The sequence below is a fragment of the Misgurnus anguillicaudatus genome, chromosome 1, assembly GCF_027580225.2.
Source record: "Misgurnus anguillicaudatus chromosome 1, ASM2758022v2, whole genome shotgun sequence".
Taxonomy (NCBI): domain Eukaryota; kingdom Metazoa; phylum Chordata; class Actinopteri; order Cypriniformes; family Cobitidae; genus Misgurnus; species Misgurnus anguillicaudatus.
This window is the reverse complement of record NC_073337.2, coordinates 32,135,982-32,151,102: the sequence shown is the minus strand read 5'-3', so window position 1 is coordinate 32,151,102 and position 15,121 is coordinate 32,135,982. Positions and strand designations below refer to the sequence as shown.

At 34.7% G+C, this 15,121-nt stretch overlaps 1 protein-coding gene across 3 annotated transcripts; it reads right to left on the bottom strand.

The window, feature by feature from the left end:
• Positions 1-329: 329 nt before the first annotated feature.
• On the bottom strand, positions 330-14,848 carry myrfl (myelin regulatory factor like). 3 transcript variants are annotated; one of them, XM_073870001.1, is made up of 26 exons: positions 14,609-14,848; positions 13,299-13,417; positions 11,985-12,072; positions 11,784-11,845; positions 11,319-11,715; positions 10,929-11,032; positions 9,156-9,285; positions 8,777-8,970; positions 8,602-8,680; positions 8,127-8,237; positions 7,461-7,554; positions 6,409-6,609; positions 6,139-6,247; positions 5,946-6,055; positions 5,692-5,864; positions 5,481-5,544; positions 5,311-5,399; positions 5,143-5,202; positions 3,584-3,639; positions 3,339-3,494; positions 3,193-3,240; positions 2,082-2,166; positions 1,921-1,995; positions 1,382-1,490; positions 1,053-1,127; positions 330-937 (listed from the first exon to the last, which is right to left on the bottom strand). In XM_073870001.1, exons 2-26 carry the CDS (start codon positions 13,369-13,371, stop codon positions 851-853), a joined length of 2,829 nt encoding a protein of 942 aa, XP_073726102.1. In that variant the 5' UTR covers positions 13,372-13,417; positions 14,609-14,848; the 3' UTR covers positions 330-850. The 3 variants fall into 3 exon arrangements, with proteins under 3 accessions (XP_073726102.1, XP_073726094.1, XP_073726095.1); XM_073869993.1 differs by having other exon boundaries at positions 3,333-3,494; positions 14,609-14,847; XM_073869994.1 differs by having other exon boundaries at positions 3,333-3,494; positions 11,319-11,712; positions 14,609-14,847.
• Between the last annotated feature and the right edge of the window lie 273 nt (positions 14,849-15,121).

Here is a 15,121-nt window from a genome sequence, read left to right as displayed (position 1 = left end):
TCCGTCGGTCTTATTACACAATGTAACTACAGTAGAGAGTCAAGTTTTAAATAGGAAAAATATTGAAACTCTTTGATTATTTTTTGGCGCGATGCTAATGGTCTAATCAGATTCAATGGATTATGCTAAGCTATGCTAAAGGTGTTAGCGCCAGACCCAAGATCAGCTGAATGGATTCCAAAACGGTACAAATCAAATGTTTAACTCGACAGGAGCTGGAAAAAAAGTGGAGTGTCCCTTTAAGAAGTGTAAAAACTAAGACTTTCTAAGAAATGATTTGAATTATTTATGATTGACATGCAGTATAGCAGCTGATGCACAAGACATCATAAACTTTTTTGCTTTATTGTATTGCTGAGTAAGTAATGGTAACAATATGATATAGCTGAGCGTTTGTACATTTCCACTCAAACAACAAAGTTATACAAATAATAAAATCTTAATCTTATAACCCTTTCAGATAAACTTCTGTAATCTTCATTTAGATTTGTTAACGGCTTGTTTTCTACTTCTTTATTTTATTGTTTGATACTTTGAGTTAAAGGACATGTGAGGGGTTTCTGAGGTTCTCCCTTCATGTAAACATTTATAACCAAAACTGACATTCATCTGCAACTACAAAAATAATAATATTGTATAAACCATCTTGCATTATTAAACAGTTCTCGAAAAATAATCTTCAGATGTCAAAACAACACGACATCTTTGCAGAAGGTTTACATTTAAAATGAGTTCAGTCTAAGAAAGCAAAGCAGTCTGAATAAGTCTCTGTTATATATTGGCAACAATACACAACTTCACAGCAGTGTTGTGTTGTGTTGTGTTGTGTTGTGTTATGTTGTGTTGTCGATCAGTCACAGCGTCGGTAAAACTGCAGATTATAGTCAGTGAATAAAAACTCAGCGTAGTTTGGATCGGTGCTACAATCGGCCAAACCCTGCGTGAAAGAAACACAATATTCTGTTAGACACATTTATAAAGCTTTGAGTGTTTGTGCACTCGCTATATTTAATGTTTAAAACACAAATCTACAGGACTGAACAGAAACTTACAGCTACAGCAACCCGGAAGTGATAAGAAGAGCGATAGTGATTGGCTGCGGCCACCGTCCATTTATGTACATAACCCTAAAATAAAAACAACAGACTCTGAATAAATGCATTTCACCTCATGATTTATAAATAAATAAATAAGTGTACAACATCATGTATTCCAGTTTAATGTGGACAGACAGCTAAAACAAACACTATACTGATGAGATTGATCACTTCAGTTTAAGGATAAGAACTATCCGTCTGTATGAATGTTCAGAACGACACAGACTTCACTTCTGGGGTGAAAGTAAAAATAAATGTTGTTTTTTAAAAGCATGTTAAAGTACCTGTGTGTTGAGAGCGGTGCTTGACTTCGGGCCGCTGAGGTCGAGTACAGTAAAGCATTGCTCTCTTTCATCATATGAACACAAATAAACCACCAGCAACTCATCTGTACTGCTTAAACACAACAAACATCTATTTACATCTTTAACCCGTTAATAACACATCATCTACATTACTGACATTTCAATTCATTCTTTCTATGTACTGCCTGCTCGATGTGGTATTAAAACAATATTCATAAACTGTTATTATTATTAATTATAAAACCCCAGTACTGTGACTCAATATAACAGCTGCAGCGCCCCCTCGTGTCTGGAGATTATAACTGCAAGAAGAGAACTGTAGATCTACAGTAGATGTGACATGCTAACATGTTTTCAGACATTTCTGCTAGAAACTAAATTGTAGAAAAACCCTGAAGTGACTTTGGGGACTGAAAGCGTGATCTTTGCTGTTGTTAATGTAATTCTCGACTCTGAGCTATAAGAACGCTGCGCTGATGCTCCTGTACGACTGATAATAGTGTCTGTGGTAAACTCACGTCATTTCAAGGGTGATTGGCATGTTAGGTGGGATGTGTTTACTGAGCGGGATGTCGTAACTGTACGTTCCCTTCCTACAAACACAAATAGGGCATCATCATCATTCAATGACAAAATCAGTTTAACTTCATGTTAAAGAAGCTTGAGGTGTGAAACTTACCCACAATTCTTTGTGCCACAGTACTGTTGATCAATCACCTGCAGGTTTTGTGTGATGAGGATACAGCGTATGCTTGTGTTTTTCCCTGTCAAATATATCAATATAAAGATTAATGCCGCAGGTCAAAGGTCATCCACAGTTATTTAATAGCATAGCACTCTGTGGGTTAAAACACTCAGGTCACTGTGGAAAGATACAGGAAGTCTTATCACTAAAATAACAGACGAGTCGACCATTGCATTCATTCTGTAATATAACATTCAAGTGATGAGTTAGATTTAAGTACTTATTGTCGTGCATTAAATGAGTCAGTATGACTGAGTACTTGACCAGTTTACTCACTCGTCATTCCCCGTTAAGAAACTTAAGATCATGTGATCAGTTCTTACTTCTTGTACCGCAATCTCAAATTAAAAAATGAGGTTTTTGCAGTTGTGAGACTCAAACTATGTAAGAGCTTTCAGTACTAACTTTATATCAGACTAACCACTCCCATAAGTCATCATTGAAAACATATTTCTTTTCCTGATTTTTTAAAGAGGTGTTGTCTGCCTAGCATGTTGTTTTATGTTTATTATGTTTGTTTTATGTTTTTATGATTTGTTTTTACAGATATTGAATGGTGTGTTTTTTTCATTGCTGTACAGCACTTTGGTCAGCCTCGACGGTTTTGCTTTATAAATAAAGATTGATTGATTGATTGATTGATTGTATTAAATCTGTTATGGTAATCTAAAGTAAGAGTGAGATTGTGTTAGATTTGTAAGCGTAGCTTTAATAGGTTTAATATATAACTACAACACTGGATTAGATTTATTACTCATGTAGTGAAAGATTTATAAAAGAGGAATAATGGAAATGATTTAGAAAGACAAAGACTGTCATACAGCGTTCAAAGTACAAACTGAAACCGAGATAAAACATTTATACACGAGAGGATCAAAACAAAGTCTGATGCACATAAATCACACAGATGAAATATTCACAAAACTTTATCCTTCCATGATGAATGTTTGTCTTTCTTTAAAAACTACGTTTTCTAAACAAACACAATAAATATTGTTTTACAAAAACGTTTATCCTGGATTTGGTGGTTAATGGGTTAACTTACAGTCGGTGGAGTTTTTCAGTATATCTGGTAGTTTCTCTATCCACTCCTCTGAAAGAAAATCAAATAAAAAAGACTTTTGAAGAAGACGACACAAGAAATGTCTTTATATTATCAGATGACATGTATGAGTATCTCAAAACCTTTTAGTGTTTTTCTGGGTGATGGAGCGTCTGAAGGGCCGTCTGTATCGTTGTGATTATGAAGTAGATTTGAAGGACAGCAGTAGATTTCATCAGAATAAAAGACATTTGAGAAATCAATGTCTGGAGGATAATGAGGAGGAGGAGGAGAAGTGAAGAACACTGCAAACATATAAACACAGATGATCTGAATCATAAACACAAACATGGTTTCATTCACAGTAAAGGTGAAGAAGTTAAAGTTAACATACCTGTAGTTAGTGTATCTGTCGTGACTGAAGGTGGCACAACATCGCTGGTGTTAAGACTGTTCATGATGAAGAAAGCAGACGTCAAATCCATTAACAAAAAACTCAATGCAGCAACCAATAAGACATTTCTTCAGTAAAGATTCACATGAATGAACTCTCAGAAGAAAGATACAGAAGCTGGCAGTGGGGCGCTACACATTTAAGAGTGAATATTAGGAGCTTTTTAAAGGGTTCGGTCCCGGTGACAGCTACTTTCTGACAGTCTGGCCGACAGTTTCGTCCATAACAACAGTGCTGTATATTTCATCGGTATGTGAGATTCAAACCCATGACCTTTAAAGTGCAGTTAACAATTTAAGGATTTATCTATTAAACTACGAGAAGACTTAACTTCTTTTTGTGATGTTTGTGTTTTGTTTTTAAATATAACAGCTGAATCTATTCATGTGGATTTTATGCAGTTATGTGGATTTTAGAGCAGTTTAATTTCTTTGTGTTGTCAGTCGCTCACAGTTGTCTGGTTTAGAAGTGTACATGAAACATACATAGATGAAACTTTGATAGCTGTTTTAGCCGGATGTAAAAGAAAGAGAGACTTGATTGGTCTGTGATGATGATCACATAATCATGAACAATTTCATCTCAATCTTATCTTAAAAAGTTTTTACCCTAACCTTTTAACCATACAGATATCTCAGATTTCATGCTAAAAATGTTTCCAAATTAGTTTTCAGAGTTTCTATGTGCAGCTTGCAGAATTGTCAGATCCTTAACGTTGTTTCTTCTTAATAAATTCACATATGAAAATTAAAATGAAATAAATATTTTTAAGAGCCGTCATAGTATCAGATCAGACAGACCGCAGCATATTTATTATTAATGAAGAACGTGCTCATTATGAATAAATAAATAATCATGCTTTAAGTACCGATGCAATCATTTGCTGGTTTTGTAATTATGTTATACTGTATTGTTTGTACAGTAAAATGCGTTAATGATGGCATGTATTTTGAAACAGTTAACATAATAATGTTTAAACCGTGGTTAAAGACACATTTGACTCAGGAATATAAAAGCAACACCCAATTTTGATGCAACTGTGCTTATAAAAGCAATAGAATAAAAGTTTTCTTTACTTTACAACTTATTCAGAGAAATAACGCCTTAATGTCATAAAACTTTATTTACACATCTGTGTCTTTACAACAGACACTCCCTTGAACCTTTTCTATAAATCTCTTATCCTGCCCGATTAAAACATAAACAATGCAAATAACATCAGAAGTAACAATTAATTTACGTACACATATCCTAAACATTAATATTGTGTGCCTGATACGCTGTAAAGCGGGTGAATTTAGATCATGATTTTGAATGTAAGTCAATGCTGGTTGGGATTACTGAGAACTCTGCGATGGCTTTACTTCTCACTGTTACATTAAGTGTTATATGAACAATACATTCATTTATATAGATCAGTGTAATGAATGCATTCTCTGAGAATTTATATTTGATCTTTTGACTATAAATGTCTGATCCATAATACTGCAGATGCTCACCTGTTGTTGCCCATGTCTTCATCTAACGTCAAAAAATAGAGAGCCGTTATAGAAATGACACTGTGAACATAAATAAAGCATCAATTAGATTTGTACTTTTATGACTTTACCCGGTGAAATAATAACAATGTTTGATGTATGAACATTGAGAAATGAATCAGTTTTCACCTAAGAGCCATGGTCGCCACAAGCATGATGATACTGGCTTGAAATACTCGATGTTGAAGACAGTCGTGATATTTTCCACAAAAGAAGCCCTAAGAAAGAAACCTGTCGTTGTCACATCTGATATAAATAATTAATTGAAGATGAAAGTTTATGACGGTGATGTTTTTTACTTTGCTGGATGAAGTCTTCGGTGGTGGAAGTGTCGGAAGTGTGTTGTTGTTTTTGTTGATTTTCCTGTCGCGCAAATGTGGAGTTTGAGTATAAATGTATATTTAACATGATTATAAGTTTCAGGTACAAAAAGATTTTCTGAAGCCTAGATGGTAAAAACACACAACAGGGAAACTTTAGGCATCTAAGTATTTGTTTGTTTAAACAGACCCTGATTCATAGCGTTTAGGGTTGGAGGTGTTATTGGATCGCAGGCTGCCCAGCGTCTTCAGTTTGGCCAAGCGAGTGTTCCAGACTTCAAGCTCTTGAATTCGAGTCTCCAGATTATCTGTGAGTTTACACAACTGCTTCACAGCACCCACATTCTCCATGAAGATCTGCTCCTATAAATCAACAGCACGTTTAATGACGTTAACTCAGTGTTAAATAATAATAAAACCAGCCGTTGTTTAACACACACTGACTTTGTCCACCATGAGAAAGTTATCGATAGTCTCTCCATCAACACACGTGACGTCACCCATCTCTCTGACCGCAGACGGCAGAAGCTCTTTCACCTCCTGTGCGATGATACCTGAACAAACAGATCTCTGTCATCTTCTTCTGAATGTGATTTGATCTGTTGATGTAACGTTTTGTCATTATAAATGTTCATACCCGTTTCATGAATATGGTCGATTCCCATGTGTGAGGCAAATTCAGGTTTATAATCGTACTCGACGATCCTCATCTGTGCTATTCTCTTCAGCTGCTCTGTTGAGTCCACCTAAAACATTATAGACAAATAAACAACACATGATTGGATTGGTTGGTTTTGTCATGTTGTTTTATCGCTCTTCATTAATAATGCACTGATCATGTAGTGAGGAAACTATAGAAAGGCATTCATGTTCATTCAAACGTGTTAACCTGAAGCACTAAACTCACTTCCTGAATGTTTTGTTTGGCTCTTCTGTCTGAAGGGTGCATTATGTTGCCCATTATCTTAGCATTCCCACAAACCACTAAGGATTCATCGGGATTGTCCGTGTTGATGCCAATCTTTCCGTGAAAGACGACGGCCTCTGGAGTTTGTCCTCTTTGCCAAAGAGCATCAGCATCGTTATCAAACTGTCCGGGATTGGACGCCTTGAAATAGAGAAATTAAACTTCAATCCCAGTCAACATAGACTACAGTACAGTACTGTCATTCACATAATTTCACTCAATTTTTGATGTTTGTTTTTACAAATGTAAACATTACATATAGCAGATGTTTTCATTTAAATGGGCGATTTTCTAAATACTTCTAAAATAACTTTGTTATTTAAGTAGTTTTTACAAACAAACCTAACAAAAAATACAGGTGTACATCTTGAGACAAAACAATGACACTGATTAATATACATCATTACAAGGTGATTAAATTAAATAAAATTAATCAAACATGCTTTTTAATCTGGGAATATGATAAGATTTGTCCAGGAAACCACCCCATCGTGTTCTTACTAAAATCCCATCTTTATTGTTAAAAAAATATTAGATTAAACCTATAAATGTTATTGATGACAGACAGATATGATTGTGTAAATGAGTGTTAATATGACATTAATAAAGAGACTACATGAGTCTACAATTCAGTCATGAAACTTTTGTGTTTTTATAAAGCTGGCAAATCTTTGCTCTCAAATTTACATATTTACCCATTTATTTTGCAACCTGTACTAGTTCATGTCAGTGTAGCACACCATGAGATATTTTTCTTAACCCCCCTCCTTCCCCAGGACCACCTGCCTAGATCTGCTTTCCTTTAAGTATCCCGTTCCCTGTAATAATGTGCTCGTCTCGGCAAAAGCCTTAACTCACGTCAGCAGCAGTGTAGCAGATCTATTCTACTAAGACAACGTTTATGGACATTCTGTACCCCAATAAAATCACATTTCAAGAGTTAAATATTTCATCTTTTGATGATTTCAGTAGTCAAGTCACATGACTCTTACCCTGACAATGAGTCTTTCTGAAACACTGGCAACCAGCAGGAAACTTTTCTCTTCTTTCACTGTGGCGTACAGAGCAACCACCATCATGAAATATCTGTCAAACACAAAAACATTCACAACTGCTATTTGCCAGTATAATGTCCATCATAAGATGACTGTAAAATAAAGTAAAGAGTTATCTGTAAATAAAGTATTCATGACACAGTTATTTGTGTGACTGATCTTATTACTGTATGTTTTTGTAGGAGTTTCACTTACAGATGGAAAATTATTAGAGGAGAGATTTGTGCTCATTCATTTACTACTAATGTACCTTTATCTAAAAAGCATGTCTTATTTGTGACTATACTCATTTGTGTTGCAGTTGGTAGATTGCTTTGGTCATTATAAAAATAATACGCTTGACTACTTTTAACTAATTTACCCTCTTTAGTAAATATGTCCCTTTAATGATTTTATGATCTATGAATCTACATTACAAACCTGAGAAGGTCTCTGATATATTATTTTAGTAAAAGAGTCATGAAAGCTTAACTTTACTTGGTCTAGGTTAACTTGGGTTGTTTATACATCACATTATGTTTGTTATTGGTCAGATGACATGTTGTTTGTTTGAGGACACTTTCAGTATTACATGAACAGAAGAAAACAGAAGAAGACACAAACCTTTGGTCAGGATTGGGTTTGCCTTTTTTCCTCATGTTATTGGCCGTGGTCTCACTGAAATGCAGTCGGCCTAACGTTACTTTAGTGATTTTGTCTCCGGGTAATTGTACTCTAAAACAAACCAAACCAATGCTAAATTAAACCAGGAGGACATTTAAAAAAAAAATTCTTACATGCTTAAAGGGGTAAAATGATAAACTGAATGGTACAATGTTAGTTTCAGGTAACATTCACATAAATGATTCATGCTTTAGTTATGACTGATGGTGGAGATTTGAAATCCCTTCACACATCATAAGATTTAAACACAGAGATTATAACAGATGTTATAACAGTATTCATAATGACATCTCTGTGTGGGTAAGATGCTGGGATCTTGCACATGGTTTGGTTAAATAAATGCATTAAACAGAAAAAGCAGTTGACTGTTCATAAAGAAGCACAGAAAGCTCTCAGCAAGTCTTGTGAAACTCACTTGACGGGCAGGAAAGGTTTCTTGCTGCGGTCTGACTGAGATTGCTCAATAGTGATGATGTGACTTTGTGCTTCTAGCTAAAATAAAAAGGGACAAAACATCAATTCTGCATTCAAATGTACATCAGATTGTCTTACTCAGGATGATATATAACACATGTGTGATGTCACTAGCTTGACCCCGAACACTTTTACATGAAAGCTCTCCACGGGCAAAGGACCGGACGGTGTTTTAACATATTTGGGATCGCCGACCATCCCTATATGAACCGTCACCTGAAAGTGATTCTTCTTCTGGCAAACAAACGTTTCATCAGGCGTGGAGTAGCTGAAGCCTTTATCTGCATCTACATGATAACCTGGAGGTGATCTACACAACATATGGCAGACATTAAATATTTAAGTGTTGTAATTGTAACCATGTCTCTGTGAAGCACATTAGAGTAAACTGTAAGAAGCTGTACTGTTTAAGTTTATAGTTAGCTGTATATTTATAAAACAATAATATTTGATATATATTCAGTATTATATCAGAAAGTCTCAGCAGCTCCTCACAGTGTTTCAAATCTGCTGTTGTAAAGCGTGGACCACTGATCGGGCTGATATCTGTCCCACGACAACAACTGATGTCCACCGGGAGCATCACTGTCATAAGATAATCCTTCACATGATCCTCTATCCACACCTGAACATGATACAGAAACAACACAGACATTTCTCATCAGCTCATAATATTTATCTGAGTAACTGTTTTTGTAAATCTTCACACAAGGTCAACATCTGTACTCATTTCTTGTCATCATCATCTACTGATACTGATACTGATTCTTTAAGTTTTCTATGACTGATATGTAAACTCTCAGATGTCACTGTTAACCTTTTCAGATAAAGCAATGGCTTAAATTATATTATAGTTGGGTGATTCTCACGAAACCATTGAAACAGCACTAATGATTTTAGCTTTAAAATGTGTAATATAGTAACATTAAAAAGCATCAGAATTAACACAATACTGTGTTCTACCTTGCACAATGTGTGATTTCAACATAAGAATTTATAATTGGAAATTTTATCTCATTTTCTGGTGAAATTCTCATTACCGCAATGTGTCTGGCTGTGTTTCAACATGCGTTATGTTGTATTTTAATCAAATTAACACAAAAATATTAAGAAAAAAAATAAATGGATGTTTTGCTAGACTACTTTAGATGACAGAAAAAATATTTACTGAATATTCATGTATAATAATAATGAAGAAAAATTAGGAAAATGATGTGTCCATGCCTGATGTTCTCATCCTCCGTAACACTTTTTGAGAACAGTTTAAGCACACATACAGAATTTTAATAAAGTTTGATTTTGAATGACCAAGCACATGGACCAGTTACTTCAAGATGGCTACCAGGTAAGATCATTTTTTTACAGTTAATTTGAAATATTGTCTTGTCAGAATGCTTACACGACATTTTGATTATCATTACCGCAACAGATGCTTATTAAATGTTAATTTAATTAATAGAAGCATAATACTTTGATTTTAAATGCATGTGCAGAATCTCCAAATTATGTTCTTTCAGGTTTGTCATGTCATTTTGAAAATATGTCAGTGTTGATGTTTTCTGACTGTTGCGGTAATGAGATTTTTTAGGACTAATTTTTTAAATTATGTTACAAAAAGTGTTAAATGATAAGTAAAAGTTTTTAAATTAATGTTCCCATTTACTCCAGACTTTGTTTTTCAATGTCTGGTGGGAAAAAAAGTAAATTTCAGCAATTTTTACATTTTCATGCTTGACATTTTTAAAACCAAGTTTTTGTGAGAATCACCCAGTTATGATCAGAATTATAGGCATCTGTCTGGGTAAAGAAAAAAGCTAATAATAATAATAAATTTTTAAAGTTCATCTTTTTGAAAACGTTCACAAAAATTTAACTTTTCACAAAAAAATGGGGTGAAAATCTTATATACTGTGACCACAATGAAAATGCAGATTTTGTATTCAATACTTTTTGCTGTATATCAGAACTGCAGTACAATACATTCAGAGAGTATTCAGACCACTTTACTTGTTTTAATTTTGTTATGTTGCAGTCTGATACAACAATCATTTAAATTCACTTTTATTACTCTTTTATTTAAAGTGACTTACAGTTCATTCAGAGTAAATCATTTGATTATTTTGTGTCTTCTTTGAAATCAAACCCATGAGCTTTGTGTTGTTAATGCAAAGAGAAACTAACACTAATATATTATACCACAAAGACATCAAGACTTCTTAATGTTCAGTAAATCATAGATGAAAACACACATAAACGATAAATACTTACAGGATGATGGATTGACAAAAACTGTGTCGCCCCATCTGCAGTGCTCTGTGTTCCCATCAAGAGATTCTGATCGCCTTCTCTTCTTACTTTCATGTAAGATATTTCTGTTTGAGCAAGTTAATATACTCAATAAACTGCAATTTATCTTTCATTTCTATTGATGCATTTGGCAAATGTTTTTATTTAAAGTGATCTTACAGCAGAGAGATAAACTACAACCCACAAGCCAAATCTGAGCCACGAGCACTTTCATGTCGTATGTTTCGAGGGTTTATTACATCATTTAAATGTCATTGTATCAAAATGGACAAACTCAGAATGGACAGCCGAATACTTCATACAGCAGAAGACCATACAGAATGTATAAGTAGAGGAAAGATGTGGTCTTACCCTTGACATTGGTCTTGTTTTGTTGATGGGTACAGAGAGTCTGGATGTAAAGTATGAGAGAAACACTGAGAAGGAACAGCAGCAGCAGCGTTACCTCTCTGAAAACTCATCTGTGTGCTTTGATGCTGTTGAACATCATTGATGGGTGAATTACTGGACACGTCTGTGTGTGTGTAACGCTCGACTGTGTTCAGATATTGAGGAACTAGACGGGAATCACATGAGATGTGAACTGAAGCAGGAGAGCCGGCTTTGATGTGACTCCTGTGGGTCTGTGGAGGTCCTGAAGTGACGTATCGCTCCTGTCTTCTGTCTGTAAAGAGACTCGCTGTAGTGTAAGAGACTTGTGTCCGACTATATGAGTCCTGACTGTGGACGACGGGCCATCCTGAACCTGCTGACAGAAGAAACGACGTAATGACCACATCAGTCACTAAAGAGAAATATTATGATGAGAGATTTCACCTGATAGTTGTGGAGGAGAACTGAGCTCTGAGCCGGAGTCTGGCGGTGATTCAGGTAACATGCTAGCAAAGAAACATTGAAAGTACAATAAACCTGACATTTAAATCAACTATTTTGTCCCAAACTACTTTATGTATGACAAACAACTTTTGATTAAATCGTGCACTTAAATGTGTTGAGAAACTAGTGAAATGAACTTACAAAGTGTGGTCTGTTTCATTGGTCAAGTATTGCTCCAGTATACTGGTGTCCACTACAGCGCTGTCCAGTACACCACTAACATCCTGCCCTGATAAACAATAACACAAACACTTCTTAATGATGGTGAAAACAACACTTATAAACACATAAATAACTCAAACATTTGCTTTTATATTTCTGAATCCCAGCTGGTGCCAGTCAGCAATTTAACATTAAGATGTAGGACACAAACATCAACAATGTTGGACAGACAACAAAAAGACATCAAAACCCAAAATTGACTTTAAATATAAGAGAGGAGAGCGACAGAAACACAAGAACTGTGACTGACTGAACTCTTCTCTTTATCTCTTCATGTTCATCTTTTCTTCAATGATAATGTGTGTTAACAGCAGACATCATTACTAATGCAGTCATGGATTAATACATCTCAACTGAAACAATACACGTGTGAGAAAAAAATAATTTGATTGATACGACACATACTTATAGCACCATAAAGATCAATGTGTTATGTTTAAATATGGTTAAATCAATCATTTTTCATCTAATCATGTAAGTATAAATAGTGAGAAGCCGTGTGAGAAGCGATGCCATTATGAATGTGCGGTCATATTTAAAAGGTAATTACACAGTTTTAATGAGTTTACTGTTATTGTAAATGTGAGTGACTCTACACTTTTGACCTATATTGTATATGCATTATATACATGTTCATGTGCATTGATCTATTTTCATTTTTATGGCTCCATGACCTTGAACTAAAGATGGTAAATTGTGTCTGTGTACAGATTAAAGTGTGAGTCCAGTGATCATAACCTTTAGAAAAACCATAAAGACCAAACAGCGTAAAACTTAATCTGCATATTGTGTCACATTTCGTTCATTCTCATCTATTGTGATGTTGTTTGTATGACAATAAATATTACATATGTATTGACTGCTGGTTTGTTTAGGATGTATTTTATGTAGCCAGACTTCTTCTTTCTGTCAGCTATAACAGTTGATTATATAAAGATCATATCTAATTATTTTTAGATTTAATGTGGAGGTTTAAGATATTTGATTGATGAGGGAACATTTTTTAAAAAACTAAATTCATCCCATTTTAAATTAAAACGACATTAAACCTTAACTTGCCTACAGTGAAATATTATGAAATGTTTCTGATGTAAACATCGCTGTTTTAACAGCTTAAAGGTAATTGATGAAGTGTTGTTTAAGCACATGTGTCTGTTGATCTGTTAGCTGTTTAAAGCAGATATTTGACTGTTGTATGGAGTAAATGATGTACATTCAGAGTTGTTTTCTTACCATTAAAGAACTGCTGTAGAGCTTCACTTTCACCAAGAACGTCCATCGACTCTTCAGCTCGCCTGAAATTCATTTAGTGTTGCCAAAGATCTTCAGATGTGTGAATGACATGAGACTGCCTGTTTAAAACATTACTGGATATAAATACTGTCTGTATATACACTCTTTGGGTCAGAAAGGGTCGAGCCCAGAAAATGTTTAAAGTTGACCCAACGTTGGGTTGACCCAGCATCTTTAAGAGTATATATGTAAGGAATAATGTAAACAGTATGCAGCAGTTGTTGAATCAAGCATTTTCAAGTACTGTGTAATAAGTTAGGAATAATTAAGCACGGTCCGTTGAATAATTTGGGTTTGGGAACGACATAAAGTCGGTGTGCATTATGTAAGGAATAATTGACTCTGGGCCGTTGAATTATTTGAAAATAATGCACACCCAAGGTGGTAAGTCTTTAAACCGCAAGTGTGCATTATTTTCAAATAATTTAACGGCACAGAGTCAATCATTCCTACCACAAACATTGCTTTGGTGTATATTTTTAAGACATTTAAAAGGTTACGTGTGACTTGTTGTTTTGGAAGTTTTAATGTCCATCCATATTTATTTTTCAATTTATTTTATTAAGATACAAACAGAACATACACGAAATATGTACAAAAAATACAAAATTCAGGACTAAATGTCTTCTTTAGGCATCGTCTGTGTTTCATGTGACATCTTGAGCTTTTTTGAGCAGAATGAAGTTAAAAGACTAATTTCTTTAAAATTAGAAATTAGGATTTAATTTAATTTAGGTTTAAGAGATCCTGCAGTTTATTGATCAAGTGGAAGTGCATCTTATAATTTTATACAGATTTTAAGAATATATACACATTTCCTGTATGTTCTGGTTGTTTCTTTTAAAGAGTCTAAGAAACAATTATATATGATCACAATAACATTGCAAAAATAACAAATCTAATTCTGGCATGGTGGCAATAGTTATCTGGTTTCATTTCTTGATGTGTAATTCATAGACAAAAGACACACATAAAGAGTATTCAGTAATTATTTACCAAAACAATGTTATAAAGTTAAAGTATGATAAGGAAGAAATAACATTTATTGTCTAGAGACATTGACTCTGTTAGGGGCGGAAGTCATTTCTCTTGATCCACCTGAACTCACATCACGTAAACCAAAACCATCAACACAAATGATCAGAGAGATTTAATATTACTGTGTGTATATGATCTCATTGAAGTGAATACAAACATCAAGAGTTTAGTAAATCCCTGTGGTTAATAACAGATAAATAAACAGATTTTACCTCGACGGCTCTGAAGTTAAACAGCTCAGGTGGAGTCCATCTGGAAAAATCATCATACGCTTACAACACAGAGAAAAACACAAAAACACCTCGTATGATCTTCAGTGAAGACCCCGAAATCTGTCTAGATGAAAATAAATCATCAATAAAATAAAAACAGAGAGAGAAACACTACAAGGAAAATGGCCGTCGCTGAGACTTCAGGACTAAGATGAACTTTGATCTTCAGTCACCATACAGGCAAAATCCACCCACAGCTGTGTGTCTCTCTGTGTGTATATGTGTTAGTGTTAGTGTGTGTGTGTGTTAGTGTGTGTGTGTCTCTGTGTGTATATGTGTTAGTGTGTGTGTGTGTGTGATGTCAGCGTCTGTCCTTGAAGGGCCATAAACACAGAGATCTTTATGATTTACAGTAATAATGAAGAGACAGTAATGTTTGTGAGCGGGTGTGTTTCTGAACAAACACTGCAGCGCTTCAACTGTTCAACATTAACCGTCAGAGAGATCTTGATA